At 46.7% G+C, this 27095-nt stretch overlaps 1 protein-coding gene across 1 annotated transcript in view; it reads left to right on the top strand.

The window, feature by feature from the left end:
- The window catches only part of AFDN (afadin, adherens junction formation factor), a 119870-nt gene that overhangs the window by 76150 nt on the left and 16625 nt on the right, over positions 1-27095 (top strand). The window contains exons 21-28 of the mRNA XM_023728482.1: positions 1156-1242; positions 14144-14209; positions 14473-14546; positions 15019-15137; positions 16577-16771; positions 17319-17410; positions 17966-18151; positions 21978-22979. Coding sequence (XP_023584250.1) covers positions 1156-1242; positions 14144-14209; positions 14473-14546; positions 15019-15137; positions 16577-16771; positions 17319-17410; positions 17966-18151; positions 21978-22979 — 1821 coding nt within the window. The remainder of the gene's footprint in view (positions 1-1155; positions 1243-14143; positions 14210-14472; positions 14547-15018; positions 15138-16576; positions 16772-17318; positions 17411-17965; positions 18152-21977; positions 22980-27095) is intronic.

The following is a 27095-nucleotide window of genomic DNA, read 5'->3' as shown; positions in this document are numbered from 1 at the left end:
AGCATGTATCATGTCCATTCTCCGAAAGTTAAATTAATTGATGATTGTTGATACCAATATGTGACCACATGTAACTTGCTGATAAAGCGCACGTACCTCTAATGCTTTTTATTGACCTTACTAGCTGTTGTTTGTTGAATTCCAAGTAACAGCAGCAACTTCTAATTCCCAGATTTTATGGAAAAACAAAGTAGCTTCTTAGCTGGAATTGCTCATTCTTTATCTTGCTAGTTTATTCACAGATTCCTCAGGAGATTTCAGATTTTGATTTCTTTTTAAGTTATAATGTCATCTAGTCTTATTTCCTTCAAAATACCCTCTCGCAGGCCTTCAGCCGTTTTCCTTGTAGACTGACAAGCAGTGTGCCTTTGTGCTCATGTGTTTATTCAGGGAGCTTTGTCCTCAGTGTGTGCACACTGCTAATGTTCCTCTTTATTTTTGTTGACTCTTTGGCAATGGGGTATGACATGCATATACCATGAAACTTCAAAGGATAATTTCATTTTCTCAGTCTTTTATGAATCTATTTAATAATGGACATGTTTTATTGGGCTGTAGTTTTGTAATTTCAGGTTGATTATCCAGCCAAGTGGACTTTACGTCGTAACAGAGAACTCAGAATACTGTCTCAGTCCTGTAGTTGTTTCATTTATTCTGTTTAAAATAGCTTGCATTTTCCCAAGAGACAAAGACGTTAGATCATTTTTGTTTTAACTGTTCATTGCCACCCTTTGCATAGACAGTATAAGATGAAGTTAGATTTCTTTGAAAAAAGCAAAATTGGGTTATTTGTTTTGAAGGGTAATTCGGTAAAATTGAATTTTTCTTGGTAATCAGATTTTTTAACACTAGACCAGGGCTCTAGTTAAACTTTAGTTTTTGTTTTATAAAGTAAGTTCCTCAAATGATACTTAAATAGCGTTTGTGATTAGCTTCATCTTCAGGACTCTCTGAGTCAAGAGTATCAATATTTAGTTTACTAGATTAATGCATGAAGGTATCTGTATTCTTTGATTTTTTTACAATTTTCCTTTCCTGCCCTTTTTCATTTTCTTTCCCCGTTCACCGCAGTGCGTACGATTGACTAGATCACGAGTTGTCTAACCACGTAGAAGTTATTTCACTCATAAAATCAGTCTTGTTTTCATCCTTTAGGCGCAGCCTCTGAGGAAAGAACCTGAAATAATCACTGTGACCCTCAAAAAGCAGAATGGAATGGGCCTCAGCATTGTTGCGGCAAAGGTAGGACAGAATCAGGATGTGGAAATTGTTGTCTAAACACAAAGTCAGTAGTGGGTCAGCGTTGAGCTGTGTGGGAGGACTGGACTGCCTGCCGAGATGCGTGTTCAGTTCTGTTTTTGCGGGGGGAGAGGAATGGTGTTAGTGAGTGAAACCACTGTGCTCGGGCCCAGTGAGGTGAGGGGTGATCTCTTCCTCTGAAAATGTAGTCAGGGCGAGGGACGCCTTGAGGCTGAGCAGCTGGTGCTCAGACAGAAACAGTGGAAAGGCATCGTCAAGATGGGAGAAAGCAGTGGCACCCTAGGAAACTGCTTAGTCTGCTGGGACACGAAAGTAGATCTGTCACCTCATCACGGCTGGGTCTGAGAAGGCTTGCTCACACTTCCGTGCACGTGAGAATCATTGGGTAGCTTATCACACCGAGATTTCTGGGCCCGATCCCCAGATATTCTCTCCAGAAGGTAGGGAGTGGAGCTCTGGAAATGGCCTTCTTCACCTGGGCGGCCTGCACTTCTGGTAGCACCGATGGTGGGACCACCCTCCAGGAGCTCTTGGCGTTCGAGTCCGGTCTGTGGCAGTGGATGTAAAACAGTCCACGTCAAGTTCTTGGGCAAGAATCAGTGCGCCCCACCTGTGGTGTCGGATACAGTGTGGACACCAACAGGACGGACGGGTCAGTCCTAGAGGAAATAGAACCAGGATGCTCCTTAGAAGCGAGGACGGCGAGACTTCTGCGTGCTTTCTTTGGGCACGTCATCGGGAAAGAGCAATCACTAGAAAAGCACCTCATGGCTGGTAAGGTAGAGGGTCAGCGAAAACGAGAGAATTCGTACCCTAACAGTCCTCATCTCTGGACGAAAGGAGGGAGTTGGCATACAAAGAAGCGTAAGAGGGTAACACAGGGTTCACAGACTTCTCTTTGTACATGTTCAGTGGAAAGTAGTTTGTTAGAAGAATGTAAGTGACCTTCGAATCCTTGTTGTCATGAAAGTACTTGTGGTTTGTGATAAGGAGGTATGGTTAGCATCTGTGTAGTACAATTACTGATCCCTGTTAACCTAGTTTAGAAGGCCACGGGGGGACAAACTTCAGGATATCATAGTACTTCTAAAACTAGGCCTTTTTTTTTTTTTTTTTAACTTAGCATTGGAATAAACCGGTGGCTAAATGTTAAGATAGTATTTATTCCGGAAGTGAGTATCGAATGCCTACTGTATGTTCCTGAGATTTAATGAAAAATGGGGTGTCATTTTCCACTTTTTGATCTTTATATCTCTAGTATTTTTCTTGTATTCTCTACCAACAGAGACATTTAAAAAGAGACTTGTAGAAAAAGCTGGGAAATAACAATGTTAATAGCATTTCTAACTGGGATATAGGGTTGTAGAATTGAAGTCTAATGGGGAATTGTAACAGCAGATGGAGTTAGATGTAAATCAGAAGATGAACTTTTACCCGTCAGAACCAGGTTGGCAAACATGGCCGATGTGTCCGTCTGCGGTGGATCTGGGAATACAGACTCCAACCCACTCTCCTCCCCAACCCCGTCTCACCCTGTCTCCTGTGCAGCTCAGGGCAGGTGGGGGGGCTTCCACTCGGGCTCTCGTCCCTGTGTCAGTCACCGAATGCCAGCCTGCTCCTCACCTTCCTGGGGACACAAACACGTGCCCATCTGTAAGGTGGGGGAGCCTCCCCAGCGTAGAAGTGATTTTTAATTTGTTCTTATTTCTGGCCCTTTAAAGTATTTTCCTCAGTGGATAGTGTGCGTAGAGAAGCGGCGCGCGTGGGGAGATGGCGCGCGTGGGGAGAAGGCGCGCGTGGGGAGATGGCGCGCGTAGGGAAGCAGTGAGAGCCGGGCCTGCCTTGCAGTCTCACCACTTTTCTGTTGCTTTCTGGTAGAGGGAAGTATTTGAGTTTTCCTTCTCTGACAGGTTGCTGCCTTACACAGGTTTCCGCTTTCGCGCGTCTTACCGTATAAATTAAAACTTGAAGAAAATTAAAAATATTTTTTGAAAGAGAATCGAGATTTAGTCAGAGTAGGTACGGTTGATCTGAGTAAGATTTCAAAGAGGTGGTTGATTTATTTTTAGCTTATACGACAGGTTTAATGGGACTAAGTGTGGATTTGGGTCTCATGAATGTTCTTTTTTACCTGGTGAAAGTTCTTTTCTGTTCCCAACAAGGATAGCAGTGTTCTTGAGCAGTCCACGCCCTTGTCAGTACGGGCAGTCCCTGGATTACCAATGAATTCCTCTCCTAAGTCTGACTTTGAGTCGGATTTGTGCGTACGTCAGAACAGCTAGGTATGGTTTATATCTAACATCAGTCGAATGTTTGTCTTAGTATCTAGTACGCAGTGTACCTTTCTATGCATAAAAAACGTTAAAGAAACAATAATAATGTTCTGATGTGCATTCCCGAGTAGCACTCCTTTGTTATTATGAACCATTGTATGTACCTGGAATTTTTAATATAGTGGGCTTTATGGGGTTTGGTTCATAAGTACAGGCTATAAGTAAGTCAGACGTTCGTAACCCAGGGACTGCCTGTACATGCCTCTGAGGGACTGGGCCAAAAGGCATGATGCAGGAAATACCAGCATCGATCCCTGTCCGTGCGTGGATGTAGTGAGTGTGTCAGCTCTGTAATAGGAGTGGAGGTCCATGAGGCCTCTCTGAGGACGTGATGACTTAGAAGGTGAGACTTGAAGAGGGTGTGATGTCAGAGAGATGGGTGGGGAGGCCCAGAGGAGGGGTTGTGCAGAGGCTTCGGGCGGGAGGAAGCCTTGGCTCTCCAGACCTGATGGCTGAAGCCCAGGGTGGAAGGGAAAGCTGTCTGAGGTGGGCTGGAGAGGTAGGCCCGGACCAGGTCATGGAGGGCAGGAGGCAGCATACTTTCTGTGAGGGGCCACGTTGTAAATTTTCCTGGCTTTGTGGGCCCTATGGTCTGCTCCACAGCTCCTCGACTCTGCCCCTGTAGGGGGAAAACAGCCGCAGACGACACACCAGTGGGTGAGTGTGGCTGTGTGCCAGTAAAGCTTTATTCACACACACAGGCGGCTGCTTGCTAATGTGAGGTGGGGTCTTGTGGCCGTGGGCCTGATAGAGCTGTGGGTTTTATTACAACTGAAGTAAGGATCCGGGGAAGCAGCTTAAGTAAGTGCCGTGTGGTCAGCACAGTATGAAATGTGTTCTCACGACTTCATGGCACGTGGATTCAAGGGCTCAGAAGTCCAGCCACAGGGCCTAGTATGTGCGCTGTTCCTAGCTTCCCAGATGGGAGGCACTGCAGGCTGGGAACGGGGAAGTGGCAGAGGCAGAGAAGCGACTAGTGACGTCTGTCTTGGTGCAGAACACACAACCCCCTGCTAGAGCAGGCGCCCTTTGAGGGCAGGGCCCAGTTCCTGGTATCCAGCAGAGGCCGATGCGTATCCGTTGAATGACTCAGTGTTGGATGGTTAGTGAATCGGATATAGTGGGTGACAGGGGACGAGCAAAGTGAGTGGTGGCTCTGTCTGGAGCAGCTTGGTAGGTGGAGGTTGTTCCTGAAGGTGGGTTACTCAGGTAGGAGCACTGAAAAGGGCCGGTTTTGGTGGCGGGGATCCAGAGTTCAGTTCTGAAGGTGTCACATCTGAGATTTGGGTCGTCTGTCAAGATAGGTGATTATATATTACCTCGTAGATAGTTGCCAGAAAGATGCAGCAAAAGTAACTTAGACACATTGCTAAGATAGCTGTACGGTTGTGTGGCCGATGTGCGCCATGGTTGTGGTCGTGTGTCGTCAGTCCCAGCTCATCGCGACCCCACGTGGCCGAGACCCCACGTGGCTGAGACCCACGGGGCCGAGACCCCACGTGGCCGAGACCCCACGTGGCTGAGACCCACGGGGCCGAGACCCCACGGGGCCGAGACCCCACGTGGCCGAGAAGAACTGCCCTGCTCCCTGGAGTTTCCTGGGTGGTGTTCTTCCTGGGAACTGATCACTTGGCCTTTTCTCCCAAGGAGCCGCTGGTGGGTTTGAACCACTGACCTTTCATTACCAGCTGAGTGCTTAACTGTTGCACCACCAGGGCTCCTTGATATGTCCCTTACGAAAACCAAACCCATTGCCGTCGAGTCGATGTTGACTCCTAGCGACCCCACGTGTACTGTAGCTATACATAAATTGGTAATACTAGAGCAGATTTGCTTTCAAGGATGCAGTTTAAGTGGCAGGTCGGCATATGGGGCAAGGGGATTCGCCTCCGACCCGGTTTGTAGCTGTCAGCCTGTCTCGGGCTGCATCTCTAGCAGAGCTCATGTGACAGTACAGCCGGGAGCAGTGCTGCCCAGGGTCAGACGCCTGAGCTCTGGGTCCTTGCCACAGCGCAGGTCCTGACTGCCACGACGTGCCACGAGACCCTACGCAGATTGCTTACCCACTGGACACCTCAGTTCCCTGCCTTTAAGGTGGTGCTAACAGCTGTACTTACTTCACAAGGCTGTTGTCTTGGGTAGGAGAAGCCGTGTGAAGTATTTTGAGCCTGGTAATTGATAATCAGAATCCCTGGGTGGTGCAGATGGTCGCTGGGAGACAGGCGTGGCCGTCTGCTTTTAAAAGTCAGCTGTTAACCCTGTAGCTCACAGTTCCGCTCACACACGTGGAGTGGCCGGGCAGTGGAGCGGACCCGTGGCGGCGGGTTCCCGGTGCTTCATCGTCACACAGTAGGCGTCATCTGTCGTTCGGTTACCTCGTTGTCGCATTGCGTCGTCGTTTCTTTCTACAGAAGAGCCTGTGGGCTTTTTGTGGTTAAATTTTACCCTCTGTAACACTGACTATGTCTGTGTGCTTGTTTTTTCTGTAAGCTCTTGTGGTTTTTGTATTTGGCCCAGACTTCCAGATTTTTTTCTAATTAGTGTGGCTTCGCTGCTGCGGCCCCGAGACTGTTGTGGTGCTCTGCTCCCTGCCCTCCTTCCACACTGTGGGTAAGTTTTATGAAATCCAGATGATTTGGAAGCAGTGTGTGCACGCAGTTTACTTTATAAAAAACTACTTTGGGGGAAGTTTAGTTTGCTACTTCTTACTCATCCGCGGGACAACATGATGCTTCCTGTTTGGTTTGGATTTTTTAAATACAAAGAATCCCTTCCTTTTTTACTTTCCTAGCTCTTTCTAAAGTGTAATGAACGGCCAAGTAAATAAAAATCAGAGCCGTCTGATTATGTAAGATCTGAACGTTGCGCTGGTTCTGGGAGTGTTGACAAAGGCTGTAGTGTCGCCAAGCCAGCTTGGGGTTGGGCTGGTCGGTCTTGAACCCCGGCCGTGTGGGTTGCTGTTGAAGACTGAGAGGGCAGACGGTTGGTTTTTCCAGTTGGAGAAGTTGTTGGAGTCCTAGAGATGAAAATGTGGTTCTCTGTTGTCGGAAGAACGGAATCTGTGGTGAGTTTCTTCGTGGCGTTGTTGTTGATGTTCTTTGCTCTTTGAAGACGGCCTCTCTCGACTGTAACTTGTCTAAGCCTGCCGGTAATTGACGAGCTCATGAAGCGGCCGTACAGTGTAGCCTGTAATCACACACTCGGATGATTGTTGCTCCCTGTTTTAATGCTGCAGATTCTTCAGGTTTGTAAAAAGACAAGGCTCCAGTATGCTCTGTACCGTGTGATCCTGCTGGTTGTAATACGGTGAAAAGTGCTTCAGACGATGACAGCTGTGCAGTGTCATCTGCCTAGGACGGGTACAAGAACAGCCACGATATAACCGACTCTGGGCCACATGAGGTTGTTTACTGTAGGCTTTCTCTAAAACCTCGTTTTTTTCCTGAGAGTGAACATAAAAGTGACAATTTTAAAAGCACTTAAGGTATTTTACTATTTTATTTAAAAATGGGTAAATACTGCCACAGAGATGTTCTAGTTTGTGCTTTTAGACTGTATACTGATTTGTTGTCAAACCTTATTTAGTTAGCCCTAAGCACAGAGTAGGAGTCCTGCACCTTAAGGATGAGAGGTGAGGACAGTGTTCCTGCCCACCTCCTGCCATGTGCAGAGTGAGTCCTTCCGTCCTTGGAAGGGTTGAGCGCCGTCCTCTCTTGCTGGCACTCCCCTGATTGTGACTGTGGGGGGGGGCCAGCCTGGGGGGGCCCAGCCTGGGGAGCCCAGCCTGGCAGGGGCCCGGCCTGGGGGGGCCTAGCCGGAGGACGCAAGTTAGGAGACTCGTGGCTCCTTTTCGAAGTCGATTCTGAAGAGCTCAGTGTAACTCTGACGTTTCTTCAATGGAAATACCAAACGGAACTTTCATTAAATTCCGCCAGACTACACAGTACTCCTCATGGCTACTGCTTATGAATTGGGAAGCAATATTTCATATTTTTGTGTCAAAACAAAACAGTAAATTATATAATAGAATAATTTTTTTAACCTGTTTTTATAACTATTCCTTAAGTGTCGTTTCTTGAATTGATTGGGAGAGTGAATTCAATTTATAATATTAAAATAATATAATAGAGATATAAGACAGGAATACTCACAGCAGAACTGCCTGTGCTTTCATTCTGGGGAACACGCGGAGAACAGCTCTCTTTGCGGGGCCCACCTGGGTAAGAGGCTCCTGGACAGCCCCGAGACGCGGGCCACCCCTGCCGGGCCGCCTCATCATCCTGTGGCGTCCGTCGGCATCCAGGGCACAGCCTTGGGGAAGGAGGCCGTCCCTGCCATCCCTGTCACTCCCAGCCCTCTGACGGTCTGTCACTCAGCCCACCATGAGGGTCTGGGGAAGCTTTGTATGTGGTCCCTGGTGAGAGTCACACACCCCACTTTTCACGATTTTCAGGGAGTCATGGACCTCCGGAAGCCCAGCTGTGGGCCCGAGGGAGGAATTCCCAGCTAGTCCCTCCATTTATAGACGGGTAATGCTGCTGTTCTGTGTCTCACACAGAGGACAACAGTGAGCAGGGCTGGGTCCCCTCGCGGTGACTGTTAACACGCCCCACCTGTTTGGGGGAACCTGCCACGCACCTTCAGGGTGGCTGCGAGTAGAATTCACACCAGAAACGGATTCTGCAAGTGGGTGTTTCAGAATTAAGGTAGTTGCTACCAAAAAGCTTCAAAATGTTTCTAAAGCCCTAGGCTGGATTTTGGCAGTTTATGAAGTCAGAACTACTTGTCTGACTGGAAGGAAGCAATTCAAAACACTGAGAGAAGAAGCTGGTGGGCAGAGCCTTGTACTCCCTTGTGCCTGGTGTGATTTCAATATCCCTGAGCTCCTAGGTCACGTCAGCTCATTATTGTTTAAGACCCTGTAGCTCAACAATCCAGATTTTCCATGCCTGAAACAATAGGCTTGCGTTAGTGCTGTTGGAGGCATGCCTCTCTGCCTCCTGCTCCTTTTTTTTTAAGATGGTGTTGTAATGCTGTTCTCATGCTGTTACTCACAGCACACTCCCACTCTTGGCAGCAGAGGTGAGACCTCTGCCCCGCTGCTGTCTCCCAGAGCTGGCTGGTGGGCCGGGAGGGCAGGACGCAGGGGCCTTTCTTCCCTGCTGTTTCTCACCGACCTCAGGGAGTGGAACCTGAAGCCCTGGTAGGTGAGTGCTCCCCTCAGTTCTAGGGGCGAAATGTGTAGCAGCTGAGGGAGCTGTATTTCTGTCTTGGGTCACTCTTCGGTAACTGTTTTTTTTAGCTTATTACCATCTCCTTCCATAATTTTTTTCTACAAGCAGCTTTCAGGTACAGATTTTCCTCACCTTTTTTCTCCCAGTTCCGCCCTTTCTTCTCTCTTCTTCCCTAATTAGTCCCAACACCCTCTCACCCCCGCTCTGTCTCTTTCAAGAAGAGAAACATAGTTTTGAAAATGCGTTTTAAGATTAAAATTTTGAGTAATTTTGGTTGCATTTCATTTTAATTGCTGTTTTCTTGAAAAAGATTTAGGTTCTAGGTCTTCTGCCTTTCTTTCGTACTACCTGGCTACTTATGTTTTTGGTGATCATTCTGGGACGCTCGTAAGTTATGTTGGGGACCACGAGCGCCAGGCGAGGCCGTGTGGGCGTTGTGCTGCTGGTGGTGGTTCCCTCCAGGGGGGACCTGCTTTTATATTAGAGACGTTACTTCTAGTGTCTGAGGTTGTCAGATTCATCCCGAAATTGTATTCAGTTAAATTTGTAATTCCTTGTATCTTCGGAATATATAACTACTTTCCAAAAGGTTCTTCTTTAAAGAAATTTAATTTCTTAAATGAGTATGGGTAATCCTAAATGGTTATGATTATTCTTCTGCAAAATATTTTGTGGAAAAAAACACTAAAAACGCAATAAGACCTTTTCAAATACTATTTTAAGTATCTTTAGACAAGTAATTCTTGAAGTGACTTAGCCCTTGTATTTCTCTTTTGTCCCCTCCTTGTTACCTGTCTCATGGTTTGAAATCAGGGTGTGGCAAGTTAGCATATCTGCTATATTATGGGTGAGATCTCCTCTTGACCCAGCCGTCTGCATAATTATCAATTTATTGCTAGCACCTGTGACCATGTACTATGAAAACCCTGTAATTTTAGAGTAGCACTGTCCAGTGGAAGTACAATGTGAGCCTTCTCTAACCACATTAAATAAGTAAAAAGAAACAAGTGAAACTATATTTAATCAGGTGTTTTATTTAACCCAGTATATCCCGAATGTTGTCAGCTCAACATGTAGTCCATATAAAAGTTACCGATGAGGTATTTTACATTGTGTTTTCTGTACTGAGTCTTTGAGAGAGATCTGGGTGCGTTTTACATTTACTGCACATTTCAGTGTTCATTAGCCACATGTGGCTACAACATTTACAGTACAGTTTAGAAAATAAACACCTGTTGTGGTCGAGTCCATCCCGACTCATAGCGACCCTATAGGACACGGTAGAACTGCCCCATAGGGTTTCCAAGGAGCGGCTGGTGAATTCGAACTGCCAGCCTTTTGGTTACCAGCCGAATTCTTAACCACTGCCCCACCAGGGACCGGCAGTACAGCTTAGGGTGTCTAGTATCATCTCTTGGTACCGACGTCTGAAAAGCTGTTTCTTTACGTTCCTATAGTTGGCTTGTGTCAGTACTTAAATAGCTTATATTTACATTATTTTAGGGACTCATGTGACACATTATATGTAGCAGCTAAAAAAGTTGCAACTTCTGGACCCCATTTTTCTTTAATTGGAAAATGAATAGAATTACCATCAAGTTAACTTTAATAGCGTATGTATGTGTACCGTAGAAGCTAATAGGATTATTTTAATTACTCTTCTTTAAGTTCAGTCTTAGGCTGGATTGGTTTGTGCATTATTATTTAGAAATAAGATAAGTGATTTCATATTTCTGAAATTACTAAATTTTGTTTTCTGTAACTGTTTTAACATAGGCTGCGGCATTCTTATTCTTGTTCAGATGAAGTGGGGCAGGTAGGGAGAGCACTTGTCAACCAACGTCAAGGAACTGTTGTCACATGGCAAGTTAGCGTTTGCCTGGGCTGCCTGCCCACAGCTGATCCCGGGCTCCGTCAGTGGCTCCCAGCATCAGTGGCAGTCAGCAGGGATGAAGCAGAGCTTATTCGTCCTGCTTTCTACCCGGTCAGGGTGGTCATCCCCAGCCAGGCCTGCCGAGGCCAGATGGAGACCTTTGCTTACCTGGTAGTAGGGCAGAGAATGTGATGCTTGATGCTAGAAATTCTTTAGAATCCTTCATCTCCAGCTTTCCATCTGTAATTTTGTTTTTGTAAAAGGATTGACATTAGAGCTATAGTTTTTAATACAACAGTTCTGTCTACAATCTGCATGGCCCATGTGTAAGTGTGAGCTGCCTGTGAAGTACAGGCGGGATTCAAATCAGCACAGAGGCGGGAGGGAGCCCGTGAAGGCAAGAAGGGCGTCCCAGAGAGCCAGGCAGTCTGTGGGGAGCTGATAGGCTGCGCGAGTTCCCGGAAATGGAGACCATGGAGACCGGGCTGTCAGCTGACAGAGGATCTTCACCAGGTGGCAGTGCCTGGCGAGGACTGCGTTCTGAAGGTCCGGGTGCCAGCCAAAGCGTGGAGCCCGGTTAGAAGATTCTAGATCTAGACTCTTTACTTCTGCATCATGTCTGTCTGTCTTTTTCTGAGAATAGTTTTTTAAAACAGCCTGTTTTGTGATGTATTGTGGATGACTTTTAATTAAAGTCTGTTTTTAGGGAATACCTTAAATAGCTGTTTTAGACTCCAGTGGTTCTTTTGAGTTGAGGTCTCTAATAATCATGAACTTCCTGAGGTGAAGACCTCTTTTTGCGATGAGAGATGTATCATAGATTCGAGTTATTTGGAATTAAAGAAGTGAGTCGATAGATTCCTATCAGGGAAGACAACAACGTCTGTTAGTCCTTAAGTGCTGTGCTTTCTCATCATCTGTCACTGGACGGCTGTGCGCCACTTCCTAAGGTGGCACATCTGGTGCCAGAGGCTGAAAGGCTTAGAGTTTCAGCTTTTTATTAGGGAGTGGGGTAAACGGTGATTTTTGTTGTCGTTGTTGGAAAGTAAGTATGTAACTTTGGGTAGATTTGAAGTGAATTGTGCCATAATAAGATTTTCTTTAAGTGACTAAAGAAAGTTTAAAAAGCAAGTACAGTAAAATCTGCTTGAGCCAGAACCTGTGTAAGGGGGAAACCTGTCAAAGAAAGAAACTTTACTGGGTGTTTATGATGCAGGATTCTGTAACAGAGAGCAATATAGAAGACTGCACCCTGTCAAAGGCGGAAGACGTGAGAGAAGAACAAGGCTCTCACAGGCTTCACTGTCGTAATGAAACATTTCTGGCACAAGACCAGCAGTACCAGATGGTACGTGCAGTGTGCGTGTACCCAGATAATACACTTGCTTTGTGGTAGCGCAGCTTTGAGTGCATGTTGCTGACTGTCCTCAGTCCATGCAGAGTGACACCTCCACTCAACAACGTGCTGACGGTTCCTGAAGAAAGCCACTTGAAAAAAGGCACAGCCCAGATGTCCCCGCATTTGACCAGCTCCATCCTAGTTTTGTGGAAGGGCTCAGGTGTTTCCAGAGTAAGCCACATGCCACATGGTACTTGATCAGTTTTCTAAGGTTTCAAGACACTGACAGTAAGATGAAGGATAACAGCGTGGAAGAATTAAGTCCTGATTACTGTATGCACGCATTTTCGACAGTAGGGGGAAACCTTTTATAAATAAGGCCCAGACAAAGTACAGGCAAACAAGCAGCTTTGTACAAGAGATTTAACACATCCTATACACTGTCTTCACTGTGCCGTTGTCATCTGCCCAAATGCTACCTGGTTCACTTGGCGTCCCCGTCAATGTCTGCCCCCCAGCCACCTCGAAACCACTCTTGTCTGCTCGCGCGGCTCTGGTGGGGGCCGAGGCGCTGCTGCATGCATGCGGTGACACATCTTTCTCTTACTGTTTCCTTTTCAGTGTTTGACACAAGCAGGTTTGTTTTTACTGACTTGTTTTAAAAACTGTATGCATGAGAAGAGTGAGTAAATACTGGAATGTGAAAATACAATGGTAAATTGCGTTTTGTATTAAGATGATTAATAGCATATATTATTAAAAGTGGTTTTCACTTCACTGTTTAGTTCACTATTTAGCACACTCTTAAACTGCTTCCAGAGTCCAAGTCTGTTTTAGTCTTCTCATCAAGCAGTTGTTCAAACAGAGCAAGGGGATACTGTGTGGTTTAAAGTCAGGAGAGGTGTGGGTCAGGGCTGTATCCTTTCAGCATACCTATTCAATGTGTATGTTGAACAAATAATCCGAGAAGCTGGACTATATGAAGAAGAACGGGGCACCAGGACTGGAGGAAGACTCATTAACAACCTGCGTTATGCAGATGACACAACCTTGCTTGCTGAAAGTGAGGAGGACTTGGAAGCACTTACTGATGAAGATCAAAGACCACAGCCTTCAGCGTGGATTACACCTCAACATAAGGAAAACAAAAATCCTCACAACTGGCCCAATAAGCAACATCATGATAAAGGGAGAAAAGAGTGAAGTTGTCAAGGATTTCATTCTTCATAGATCAGTAATCAGTGCCCGTGGCAGCAGCAGTCAGGAAATCAAACGATGTATTGCATTGGGCACATCTGCTGCAAAAGACCTCTTTGGAATGTTCAAAAGCAGAGATGTCACTTTGAGGACTAAGATGTGGCAGACCCAGGCCATTGTATTTTCAGTCGCCTCATATGCATGTGAAAGCTGGACAGTGAATAAGGAAGGTGGAAGAATTGGCGCATTCTAATTGTGGTGTTGGCAAAGAATATTAAATATACCATGGACTGCCAGAAGAACAAACAAATCTGTCTTGGAAGAAGTACAGCCAGAGTGCTCCTTAGAAGCAAGGATGGCAAAACCAGCTCACTTCCTTTGGACGTCATCAGGACAGACCATTCACTGGAGAAAGATATCATACTTACTAGTAAAGTGAACGGTCAGCAAAAAAGCGAGAGACCTTCAACGAGATTGATCGACACAATGGCTGCAACAGTAGGCTCGAATATACTTGGTATTGGGAGGATGGGGTAGGACCGAGCAGGCAGCGTTTTGTTCTGTGGTGCGGAGGGTCGCTATGAGGTGGAGCCCACTCAACAGCACCTAACAACAGCTGATTAATTAATAACTGATCTTTTTTCAGGAGTATATTTCTTTTTAATTTAAAAACAAAACAGTAGCATTTCCTGTTAGTTTCTTAATTTTACCAAATACAGTTAATGCTGTGAATACAGTTTTGATGTATTAGCATAGTTTTTATCGTTCTAATTTGCCTGCCGAAAGGAGAACCAGGGTTTGTTACAGCTGTCCACGTGCGTGTGGTGGTTCTGTTCAGTGCTGCTTTACTGAGTATCGCATTTCCTGCTGCACCTTTTTCAGTGCGGTGTTTCTTCTTTTTGTTCAGGGTGCGGGTCAGGATAAACTCGGGATCTATGTCAAGTCTGTTGTCAAAGGAGGTGCTGCAGATGTGGTTAGTATAGATTTTAAAATGTAAATTTCCAGCATCTTACATTTAACCAGGGGGGTGAGATAATCCACTGATATGTTTAGTCATGAAACACTATATAACGCTTGTTTGAAGAGAACAGTAAAAGAACAAGTATGATATGTACTGACTACCTTTTCTTGTTCCTCCCCGTCTCCGCTGCTGTTCCCATATCCTAACTACACCGCACACGCGCACACTCACTGTGCCATGCACACGCGCACACGCTCGCCTCTGGGTGTGAACAGGACGGCCGGCTGGCTGCAGGGGACCAGCTCCTCAGTGTGGACGGGCGGAGTCTGGTAGGACTGTCTCAGGAGAGGTATGACTTGTTTGTTTGAAGATCAGCACTCGAATTTTTAGGTGATACTTAACATTAAATCTTGGAATTGGAAGATGAAAAATAATGCTCAAAAGTCGTATTCTTTCTTTTCACCTTGTAAAGTGCAGAACTCTTAGCGTATGTGACATTTCATTTTTTAGCAAATTATAAGTACATATTTCAGTCTGGAACAGTTTCTTTGAAACTAAAAAGAAAAAAAACACTCTTTGTACTTTTTCCAGTTTCTGAATGTCATCTTATTATTCTTAATACAATAACAGAAGATATGTTTGCATGTTTTCGTAGTTAAGTTACCTGCTGCCCACTTGCTCCTTTGAAAATTATCTGAAAGTCAGAGTACCACCCAGAATAGCAGATGAAGCTGTCAGATAGGGCTGTGGTCACAGGCCACTGTGGTGACAGGAGACGCTGCGTGTCACCTTTCTGACATTTATGATGGTTCTCTTTCTAGGGCAGCAGAACTCATGACAAGAACGAGCTCTGTGGTAACACTGGAAGTCGCAAAACAAGGAGCGATTTACCACGGCCTCGCTACGCTGCTCAACCAGCCATCTCCGATGATGCAGAGAAGTAAGGGTTCCTTGTACTGTGACACCCGACTTTGGTGGAACACCTCTCGTAAGCCAGGCATTTCACAGGCAGGGCCTCTTCTAGTGTTTGCAGAAACCTATGGGTCCGTATTATTATTATTCCAATTTTAAAGATGAGGAAGTTGCCAAGGAGAGCAATTGCATGCAGTGCCCACGATACTAGCTGTCAGTTGCTAGAAGCAGGATTCAAATGTGGGCCATCTGACCTGGGGGCCCCTGCCTCAGAGCCGTCTAACCTGCCCTCTGTATGAGCAGCTTGTTGCTGGGGAGCTTCCATATGCCTGGCGTACAGTAGACATTCAGCAAATGGTGGGTGAGTCTGTGTGTGAATGAATTTCCAACTTTGATAGGCAGACAGCTCATAATATCTGTAAAGAATGCGTAGGATTCTTTACTGAATGACTGTGCGTGCACGTGTGGAAGTCGTTACTGTAGGCTGCGTTTGCTAAGATGGGACATGAGCATCCAGTCTTATGTAATTAACTCAAAGCAGCAAACTCAGTTACTTGAATAAAGTGATTTGCTTATGGGAACCGTGGTTTTGAAACTACATCAAAAATCTCAGAATAAAATCAATATAAATGTAGGGCTTTTTAAAGAATTAGTTAGAAAACCATGACGACTCTCATTATCTCTGAAATCATTAAATACCTGCTGGATCAGTCTTCATGATACCCTTTGCTAAGTGTGTGCGTAGCCCTCTAGGTAGGGCCTTTATTGTAGCCCTCGTCCCCGGAAGTCAGAATTCTGGGGAGTCAGAGCCCCAGATGCAGGCCACCTCCCAATGGTAACTAACAGAGAGGCATCTGAGCACCTGAACCTCATGCTTCTTAGGAAAAAAAAAAAGGAAGCTTGACAGAGCCGTGTCTCATGTGATGCACGCGCTTCATGGCTCGCGTAGCAAACTTTACTATCTTGGTTGCTGATTTCTTAGTCTAATGTCGTTTAGAAGCTAACTAGGTGAAGAGTTGGAAATCAAAGAGGGAAGCTGTTAAAGCAGATCGTAAATAGCCAGAAGACAGGAAACCAATAAATGGAGAGCTGGGTGATCGTGGGGTGGGACCCAGAGGGATGGAAAATTAACCACTTGTTTAAGATGTGCGGGAAGTATATCTATTAGTAAAAAAAAACTAAGTTACATCAGAAGTAGTTTTAATACTTAGAAGAGATAAGTTTCAGTTTATGAGAAATAACCTTTGAAAATATATTTTTAAAAAATGCGTTTATTTGAAAGTGTTGAGACGATTCTATGGAAAGATTTTACCATTAAATAAAAACGACTTATTTCTTAGACTAAAAAGAAGTTCTTAGAGAATTTTACACATTGTAGATTCCTGTGTCTTTCCAAGCTAAACAGGGTGTTTCAAATAAGACAAACTCTTAACAAATGAAGACATCCTGACTGTGCTCTGATTTCAGTTTCAGATCGCCGTGGCTCAGGGAAACCCCGACCAAAGAGTGAGGGTTTTGAGCTCTATGGTAACTCAGCTCAGAACGGGTCCCCCGAGAGCCCCCCGCTGCCCTGGGCAGAGTACAGCGAACCAAAGAAACTGCCGGGCGACGACAGGCTGATGAAGAATCGGGCTGATCACCGCTCCAGTCCCAACGTGGCAAGTAAGACGAGTCGCCGTCTGTCTTCTGGTCTTTAAATTTTCTCCAGTTACGTCCCAGCGCCTGCACGGGCCCCGGTCGGAGTGAGGCTGGGCACTGTGGGGCGTCGGAACCAAGCCGGACAGCCTTGTGATTTGATGCTAGCTCTAGGCAGACCCATTGATTGTGCCTGCAGCAGTGGTAGCAACCTTACCAGCAGGAGGATAAATGGCTTTGTACATTTTTATGTAATTGTTAAAAAAAAAAAAAAAAAAAAGGAAGACGTAGAAGAATATGCAGCAGAGACTGATGGTTCCCGCAGCCGCTGTTTGCCAGCCGGCCCTGTGCGAACCTCGAGTGCAGGCGTGGCTCTCGCTCGGGCTGGGATCCCGAGGATTAGTGCAGACGTGGGGAGGCCTGATGCCTCGCCTCCGTGTTTCTCTCTGTTAGACACCTCGCTCACAATAGGAGGACGAGTGAGACGTGATTATCACCTGTAAAAAGCATTGTTAATGTTCCATTTGTTTGTCTGCTTAACATTAAACTTTCTTTTCCTGACTGTTTCCAACAGACCAGCCCCCTAGTCCTGGAGGGAAACACACATACGCCACCGGAACGACAGCCAAGATAACGTCTGTTTCTACTGGAAACCTCTGCACTGAGGTCTGAAGAGATAATCAGAAAGCTTCCTACTGCACTGAAATACATAGGCTTCCTCCAGGATGGCTAGGTTACCCAGAAAATGTTCGCTATACAGATTAGCTGGAACATGGTTGCCAAATTTGCAGTACTTAATCCTTTGATTTTGGGCACAGTGATTAAGCGCTCAGCTGCTAACCAAAAGGTTGGTGGTTCAAACCCACCAGCGGCTCCACGGCAGAAAAATGTGTTGGTCGGCTTCCGTAAAGATTACAGCCTTGGAAACCCTATGGGACAGTTCTACTCTGTCCTGTAGGGTCGCTGTGGGTCGGAATCGACTTGATGGCAATGGTTTTTTTTTTTTTTCCCCCGGTAGTCAAATAAATTAGTTTTAAATTAGTAAGTCTTGGCAGAATGAAATGTTTGGTCATTATTCTCTGAATGGAATCAAACACTAATTTTTAACACATTTTTTAAAGGTATATATTACTTTTTATTTTGAAGCAGACAATTGGAAATTCAGTGAGCCCGTTGTACGGATCGTGAGAGCCAGCTCTCCTTTGTTCTTCCCTTTCCCAGGAGCAGACCCCTCCGCCCAGGCCTGAAGCATACCCCATTCCCACGCAGACATACCCCAGAGAGTATTTTACCTTCCCCGCTTCCAAGTCGCAGGACCGGATGGTTCCTCCACAGAGCCAGTGGCCAAGTTATGAGGATAAGCCGCACGTGCACACAGACAGTGACCATTCCAGTGTTGTGATCCAGGTGAGAAACTTTTCTCAGCCCTGAAGGAGTGCGATGGCCCCGTCTGACGGATGGACGATCTCTGAGACACAGTTGACATTTTCTGTAGAGCACGGTTGCTGTTGGCGTCTCATGTTTTCTTTCATGGTTTTGTGGCTGAGTCTGAGGACAGTGGGGCAGGATAGAGTACTTAACATGAAGAGGGGTTCTTGGTTGTCTTCGTGTTTGCTGCTGGAATGGCAGTGTCTTAGTCATCTAGCGCTGCTCGAACAGAAATACCATGAGTGGATGGTTTTAACAAAGAGAAGTTTATTCTCTCACAGTCTAGTAGGCTACAAGTCCAAATTCAGGGCATCAGCTCCAGGAAAAAGCTTTCTCTCTCTGTCATCTCTGGAGGAATGTCCTTGTGATGCATCATTCTTCCCTTGGTCTGGGAGCATCTCAGCACAGGAACCTCAGGTCGAAAGGACGCGCTCCACTCCCAGCACTGCTTTCTTGGTGGTATGAGGTTCCCATGTGTCTCTGCTCGCTTCTCTGTTTTATGTCTCAAAAGAGATTGCATTAAGACACTGTCTAATCTTGTCCACCTCATCAGTATAACTTCATCACAGTGATAGAATTTACAACACATAAGGAGATCACATATAACCTCATCATAGTGATAGAGTTTACAACACATAAGGAAATCACATCAGATTACACAATCATACAACACTGGGAATCATGACCCAGCCAAGCTGACAGATATTTTTGGGAGACACAGCTCAATCCATGACACTTCACCCTTAGGCTCCCAAAAAATCACGTCCTTGCAACATGCAAAACATGCTTATCTCATCATATCACAGCAAAAGTCTTAACTCCAAGTCCAAAATCCAAAAATTCCTTTTCATCTGTGAAATCTAGAATACAAGTTACCTGCTTCCAAAGGTACAATGGCAGAACAAGCACAAGCTAGACATTTCCATTACAAATAGGAAAAATTGCAAGGAAAGAAGGAATAACAGGCACCAAGCAAGTTAGCAGAACACATTACATTAGCCCTCAGGGCTTGAAAATAATCCTCTGTTTTCTGAGACCATTTACACAATAGCCCTGCCCTCCAGACTCCAGGTGTTGGCCACAGTCTCCGGATTCTGAGTGGAGACCCCTCGGCCCTGGACTTCAGCTCTGCCTTCCAGGCCCACTGGGACAGCAACTCTGCTCCCTCAGCTTCAGGCACACCATTCTCCTAGTCCATCACAGTGACAGCTCCACCCTTAGAAACACCAGAGGCCGTGGCTCCACCCTTTGAAATCCCAGAGGTCATGGCCATACCTTTTGAGACTGAGGCAACTCGGCTTCTTGTGTTCCTTGTCTCTTCAGCTTCTGCTTCTTGTGGCCTCTCGGCCCTCAGGCCTCACGCCCACATCTGCCTTGCTGGGGCAGGTGTTCCAAAGCTCTGTAGCTCCACCAGTGATAAGTGCCTGGAGGCAGCCCACTCCATCAGGAAGCCTCCTGCACACAGGCACTTAGCTCCCTCGCACTGTGGGTCAGCAAGCCTAGCTCCACCAGTAAGTGCCTGGAGGCACCCCACTCCGCCAGGAAGCCTCTGGCGCACAGGCATTCGGCTCTCTTGCTCTGTGGGTCGGCTCCAGCACCATCCCGCGCTGGTCTCCTGGTTCTGCTGCTGCTGGTCCTCTGTCACTGCCGCACCTCTATCTGTTGACAGTTTTAAAACCGCTTCCACATTTTAGGTATCTGTTAGAGCAGAACCCCACTCCCAGTACCAAATGTATTAGGCTGGGTTCTCTAGAGAAGCAAAACCAGTAAAGTGTATAAATACGTATGTATAGAGGGATTTATATCAAGGAAACAGCTTATGCGATTGTAGAGGCTAGAACGTCCCAAGTCTGTGGATCAGGGTGGAGGCCTCTCCCAAGTCACGCAGCCGCAGAAGCTGGCAAGCCCAAGGTCAGCAGGTCAGAGAGCAGAGCTCCTGTTCACAGGCTGTGCAGATCGATGAATCCCAGGTTTGGCAGATAAGCTGACAGCTCAAGTCCCAAGAACTGGAGATGAGGTGACAGGAGGCAGCCGCAGAATCCAGAGAGAGCAAAAAGCCAGAATGTCTGCTTATATTCAGATGCGGGCCATGCCCCCAGGGAGACTCCCTTTCATCTGATTGGCTACTCAGAGTAAACTCAATCATGGGAGTGATTACATTAAAACACTGAGAATCATGGCCCAGCTAAGTTGACGTACAGTCTTAACCATCACAGGCAGTCACAGAAAGCCTTAACTGCTGTGTGTAAGGCAAGGTTCACGGATTCTGGGAGTGCGGAGTGGAACCCGGCTGTACATCTCCTCGTTTATGTCAGAAATCAGAAGCTACCTGGCCCTGCCCTTGAAGCTGATGGTGAGGAGGGTCAGACAGACAGGCTCACATACGGCTGTCACCCCAGCCTAGGTGTGGCAGGACCCTGGGCCCTGGACCATGGAGGGAGCAGTTGTGAACGTGTGTGCTTGGAGAACAGGCGTGTCCCTCTGGGCAGACACAGGGTAGAGGCGATGGGGTGGCCATAGTCAAGGCTGTTGAGGTGGGACAGATCCAGGTCGTGGGTGTAACACAGATACCAGTCTTCAAGGAAGGACTGTGGCGTCAGAAAGGTGCTGCATCAGAGAGGAACTGCAGGGTGTGTAGTCTGAAGGCCGGGCTCCGAAATTTTATACTTTAGAAGTGTCTGTACTACGGATACCAGGACATTTCATGGTAACTTTTATTTGGTCTGTAGACAGCGTACCCAGTAATCAGGAATTTCTGTATTTCTTTGTATAAAGTAAAGCTGTAGGAAAATGCTTGGAGTAAGTCTTCCGTTTTTTTGGTCAGCTGCTTGTGTTTTTAGGGTGATTTTTTCTCTATTTTGTTGGTTTATTTTCTGGATTTACATCTTCATGTACTACTTACAGGACAGGAGAAAGCATGTTTGAGTCATAATGCATCACTGGCCAGGTGAATACTTTTTGGGTTGCCATTTTCAGACTGGAGATGAGCCCTTTGACAAAAGTGTCCCCCGACCTGCCTGTGTCTGTCGCACAGAGCTTTGTAGATGTCCAACAGGTTGACACCACTGTGTCTCATACCTGCTAAGATGAGAGCAGAAGTATCTGGCTATATTTGCCCTGTCCTTGCTCTGGTGTGCATAGTCAGACCAAACGTTTTCCAGGCCGGTCCTAAGCTTGTGGAATTTAGGAAACGTTGCACTGATCAGACGGTTAAAATCTAATAGTTACTCTTGATAGTGGTTAGAACTTGGCCTCAGAGATGTCGTCACCATTGCTCCTCACATGATTAAACATCCCCATTCACCCCACCACCATGACACACACCCCCACACACACACACGCCATGCTCTCAGAGTCAGCAGTGTGTGACTGGTCCCATACAGAGACGTGTGCAAGCAGCAGTGGAAGGGGAGGGGCACAGTCGAGGAAAGGCCTGGTTTTTTCCATGTATTTTATTTTTTTGGCAATGATGTAGAGAAAAGGTACAGCTTCTCCTGCTTTTCACAGATAAAGAAACTCACTGAGAAAGCACTGTTGTTCCACGCAGCCAGCGAGCTGCAGGGCTAGACTTCAGCCCCGTTCTGTGTGCTGTTCCACGCAGCTAGCGAGCTGCAGGGGTAGACCACAACCCCTTTCTGTGTGCTGTTCCACACAGCCAGCGAGCTGCAGGGCTAGACTTCAGCCCCTGTTCTGCGCACTCAGTTGTCTTAGTAGTTTTCCTCCCTGAACGTAAAATGTTTATGAATGTTTACTAATGTCCTCAGATAAGTGGCTGAAGTGTAACAGTTTTTCTTCTGTTTTTCAGCGTGTTACCCGTTCCCAAGAAGAGCTGCGAGACGACCAAGAGTACCAGCTTGAGCGGCATCGAACAGCGCCAGCTGAGGATCGAAAGTCGGGCAGTGATCTGTGGATAAACCAGAGCTCCTCGGTGGAGTCCAGCACATCAAGCCAAGAGCACCTGAACCATTCCTCTAAATCCATCACTCCTGCGTCCACTTTAACCAAAAGTGGCCCTGGCCGTTGGAAAACGCCAGCTGCCGTCCAGCCAACCCCAGTGGCCATCTCCCAGCCCATCCGCACAGACCTGCCTCCGCCGCCCCCTCCTCCCCCAGCGCACTATGCCAGTGACTTTGATGGGATGCCAATGGACTTGCCTCTGCCGCCGCCCCCCTCTGTTGGCCAGATGGGCACCCCATCTGCCCAGGCGGCCGCTGCAGAGCGGAAGAAGAGAGAAGAGCAGCAGCGGTGGTATGAGAAGGAAAAGGCCCGCTTGGAAGAGGAGCGTGAGAGGAAGCGGAGGGAGCAGGAACGGAAGCTGGGCCAGATGCGCGCGCAGTCCCTGAACCCTGCGCAATTCTCCCCCGTGACCGTGCAGCCGATGAAGCCCGAGAAGCCCTCCACCCTGCAGAGGCCCCAGGAGACTGTCATCCGAGAGCTGCAGCCACAGCAGCAGCCGCGTACCATCGAGCGGCGGGACCTGCAGTACATCACCATCAGCAAGGAGGAGCTGTCGTCCAGTGACAGCCTGTCCCCAGATCCATGGAAGCGGGATGCTAAAGAGAAGCTGGAGAAGCAGCAGCAGATGCACATCGTGGACATGCTGAGCCGAGAGATCCAGGAGCTGCAGGGCAAGCCCGACCGTACCGCCGAGGAGAACGACCGTCTCCGCAAGCTCATGCTGGAGTGGCAGTTCCAGAAGCGGCTACAGGAGTCCAAGCAGAAGGACGAGGATGACGAGGACGAGGAGGATGACGACGTGGACGCCTTGCTGGTCATGCAGCGGCTGGAGGCCGAGAGGAGAGCCAGGGTAAAGGGGTCTCCGTGGTCGGGCTCCCGGGCCCCCATCGTAGCTCCCCTGCTGCTGGAGAGGCCTGAGCTGTGGTCTCGAGGTGGGGCTTTCCTGACACTAGGGCTTGGCTAGTGCCCGCAGGAGTGAGCCAGGGCTGTGAGGCTGAGAACTGAAGCGGAACGTGAAATTGTTTTAATTAGCAAATGCATAGTTATCCTTTTTAATACTTGAGTTGAAACAACAAGAGTTTACTAAAGACTTGTTATGATCTTGATGAGGGGTCGGCAGGTGTTTTCTGAACAGGCAAGACAGTAAACATCTTAGGCTTTGTGGGCCACACAGCCTCTGGCTACCACTCAGCTCTGCCATTACAGAGCAATAGCAGCCATAGCCCGTTTGTCAGCAGACTGATGTGGCTGTGTTCCAATAAAACTTTATTTACAAAAACAAGAGGCGGGCCATCCACTGGCCCCAGATCTCGATCATCAGCACGTCATGGTAGTTAACAAAGGAAACTGCCTAGAAAATCAAATTTAAGTTTATATATCATTACCAGAAGTAGAATTTTCATAGTAGTTATACTGGTGATGAAGCAAGTGGATTTATTCAGTTAATAACAACTCTACAGTATTCACCCCCTTATCTGCGAGGGATACATTCCAAGACCCCCCGTGGATGCCTGAAACCTTGGCTACTACCGAACCCTATATATACTGTGTTTTGTCCTATACATACATACCTATGATAAAGTTTAACTTAAAAAGCAGGCATAGTAAGAGATTAACAACAGTAACTAATAATAAAATGGAACAATTATAGCAGTATACTGTAATAAAAATGATGTGAATGATGGAGTAGGGTGGCATGAGATTTCATCATGCGATGTACTCATTTTACATTTTCAAGCCGAGGTTGACCGAGCGTAACTGAAACCACAGAAAGGGAAGCCACAGATAAGAGGGGACTGCTGTACTTCAGTTTAGTGTAAAGATACTGAGAACTTGTGATTTTATTCATATTTCTTCCATATTATAAAAATTAATAACTACTTTTATTTTTCTTTCAAATAAAGGAACAAAAGTAAAATTTAAATAGTTTAATGCTATAGATTGTCAAAATGCGAAATTTAAGAGGAAAGCAAGATTCTTTGTTACCTCCCAAGAGAGTTGTTGGCAGAGATGTCAGCAGTGGTGAGCTTTTACAGGCACCAGCAGCTCTCCCCGTAGCTGGAGGATGGTGCTGCCCACCAGTTCCTGCTTATCCGTTCTAGTGAGCTTTTAAAAAATTACACAGTGCAGTATTCTGAGGAAAGACAGCCAAGAGCATCTTCTTTCTATCTTTTGGATTTTTTTTTTCCTCATTCCAGTTATTATTCAATGCTGTCTACTAAAAGGTCTAAGGCAACAACAACTGTCACGAGGAACAGTGTGGGCTTGCTGTCCCGACGAGATGGAGCCTTAGCTAGCCAGGCACAGTGTGTGGCACCCAGCTGTGCGACTTCTTCTCAGTGCAGCCGGTGGACTGTTCCCTGCAGAGACACACACATAGTTCTCACTTACAGGCACTCTCAGTCCATGTGTGTGTCATTTTCCCAGAAGTCAGCTAGAGTCCCTCTTGAGACAGTTTCTTAAATGAAGGCCTAAACGTTAACTATTACATTGTATTATTAGTGTTTTCCAGCTCACTAGCAGCGACTTCCCTAAGAATGACTAAATTTTCCACAAGTGTTATTTTGTTTGCAAGAGCAGCTATTTCATTAGTTTCTGCTCTACTGTAAGAATTCCTTCAACAGCTCTCACTTTGTGTGGCCCCCTGCTGCTCTTGCCAGTTACGTAAATTGTCATTTCTGTGCTTGCTGTTGTCATGTGTGATTCCCTCCTCTCTGGCCAGGGTCACTGTAGGAACATCACATTAAAAAGGTAGCTGCGCTGATGGCCTTGCCTCTCCCACCCCCAAATACAAGAGAAAGTCAGGCTTACCTTTCCTCCATCCACACTCTGAATGTACAGCTGTTGATGGCAAGTGAGAACACTGTCTCGTATTGTTTTAACTGTATTCCAACAGTGGTGAGAAGCTAGTAACTACACTGTAATACTTCTATAATTCTTCTTTTTGTGAAGATGAAATTTGTATTGAAGGTCTGTCAGAATTTTTCCAAATGGTTTAAACACTGAAAATTTCACAGCCTCTCAGTATGAATTATGATGTTTGGAAAGCTGCTTAAGATAATTTATTTTAAAGTACTTAGTGTATTTATTATTACTCATAGTAAGATTAATATTAGTGTAAATAAGAGAGCTGAGGGAAATTTTGTTTTTATAGTTTCTGTGTATCTTAATGATGAAACTCAGCTATTTGATACCAGATGGACATTTTTCTATTTCTGATTACTGCCAATTAGTTGGTAGTTCTTTACTTTTCTCATTGGGTTGCCTGTCAAAAACAGGTGAAGTAAGATAGCAACAAAAGCCAATGGCGGAATACAGGGCTGAACTTAACTTTTTTTTCACACTTCATCTTTTCTTTTTTTTCCTTCTCTGTTACCTGCAGCAGACTGCTGTGCCAGCAATCTCTGTTCTAGATTTGGTATGTTCTTGTTTCTTTGCCTTTGGTACTTTTTTCCTGTCTTGGTTTCTTTTGCTCTCAGTGGTGGTTGTATGTTCTCAGTAGCCCCGGCTCCCCGTAGGGGTGGCCAGCCCCGGTGCGGAGTTCAGTGCCTCTAGAAGCATGCCTTTGAATGTCGCTGGGTCTCCTCACTGCTTCCCTCCGTAACTTTAAGTGTTACTGTTTGTTTATGGTTTTCCCCTGTTCTTAGTTTTAGTCCTAAAACCGATTCTGTGTTTCCTTATGTAGTCATAATACCTGAGCAAATGAAAGGAATTTTGCAGTAAGTAATGTTTCATTCTTGTTACCTTAGAACTAGGTTTTAAATGTTAAATTGTTAGAAACTCAATTGAAATGGGGTTGACACGGTTTGCCACTTATGATGTAACTGACTATTGATAGATTTTTGGTACGCATTTATTCTGTTTTTCTTTCTTTCTTTTACTAATAACACATGGATTTTCGTTTTCAGCCATACCAGTTTATAGTCTGTCCAAACACATTTCAGGTTCCTGGGCTGAATATCAGTCCTGGGGGTTTTAGTCAGCCGTGTGGTCCCACAGTGCTTCACAGCTGGACACATGCCCCTCTGGACAGTCACACGCTGACTGCGGGACGTACCCTGAGGCCTGCGCGCTTCTGCCCAGCGGAGGCTGCAGGGAGCCAGTGTCAGAGGGCGCTTTAAATAACCCTTGGGTCCAGGGTTCACGTCTGTGACCCTTCCATCAAGTGGCGGCTCACTCCTTGTTCTTTTACATGAAGTAAAGGTAGTAAACCCTTGTGGTCCCTCGTTCGTGTATTGAGGTGTCCGCATGGCAGGTGGCTGAGGGCGCAGACTCACTGCCGTCGCCGTGGGAGGCTCATTCCGCAGGCCCTTGGGCGGGATCCCTGGGTGCCAGGTCCACGGAGGCGGCATCTGGGGCGGTGACACCTCTACTTCTGTATGACAGATGAACGATAATATTTAAGGATAAGAGAAACAGTTCATAGGATTTTTTTTCCTTTAAGAGAAAACTTTGACTTTCAGTAGTGACTCTGACCACCAGATGGTCTAAGTGTCCTAGCCTCTTTCCCCAGTAACTGTTCGTGTTATTGTCAATAATATGATTGTTTATAGAAGTCTAGCTGCGTCAGAATGGACAGGTTGCCCTGGAGAACTCTTACGTCAATGTGTCAGTCTTCTCCTAAGGGTCACAAGGCTGATGGCCGTTTTTAAAGTGGCTCCTTGGGCCTCATCACTGGGCTTCTGACTGAAGGCACACTCAGGGCCGGCCGGCTGCTCCTCTCTCTGCTCCCTCACAGGCTGGCCAGCCCCGCTCCTCCTCTCTCTCCGTCTGTGTCCCTCACAGGCCGGCCAGCCCTCCTCCTCCTCTCTCTGTCTGTCTCCCTCACCCGCCGGCCAGCCCCCCTCCTCTCTCCGTCTGTCACCCTCACAGGCCGGCCAGCCCCCCTCCTCTCTCCGTCTGTCTCCCTCACAGGCCGGCCAGCCCCCCTCCTCTCTCCGTCTGTCTCCCTCACCCGCCGGCCAGC

This window comes from Trichechus manatus, unplaced genomic scaffold (assembly GCF_000243295.1).
Source record: "Trichechus manatus latirostris isolate Lorelei unplaced genomic scaffold, TriManLat1.0 scaffold00002, whole genome shotgun sequence".
In the NCBI taxonomy this organism is placed as follows: Eukaryota; Metazoa; Chordata; class Mammalia; order Sirenia; family Trichechidae; genus Trichechus; species Trichechus manatus.
Note: the sequence above shows the minus strand (reverse complement) of the source record. Positions and strands in the feature narration are given on the sequence as shown.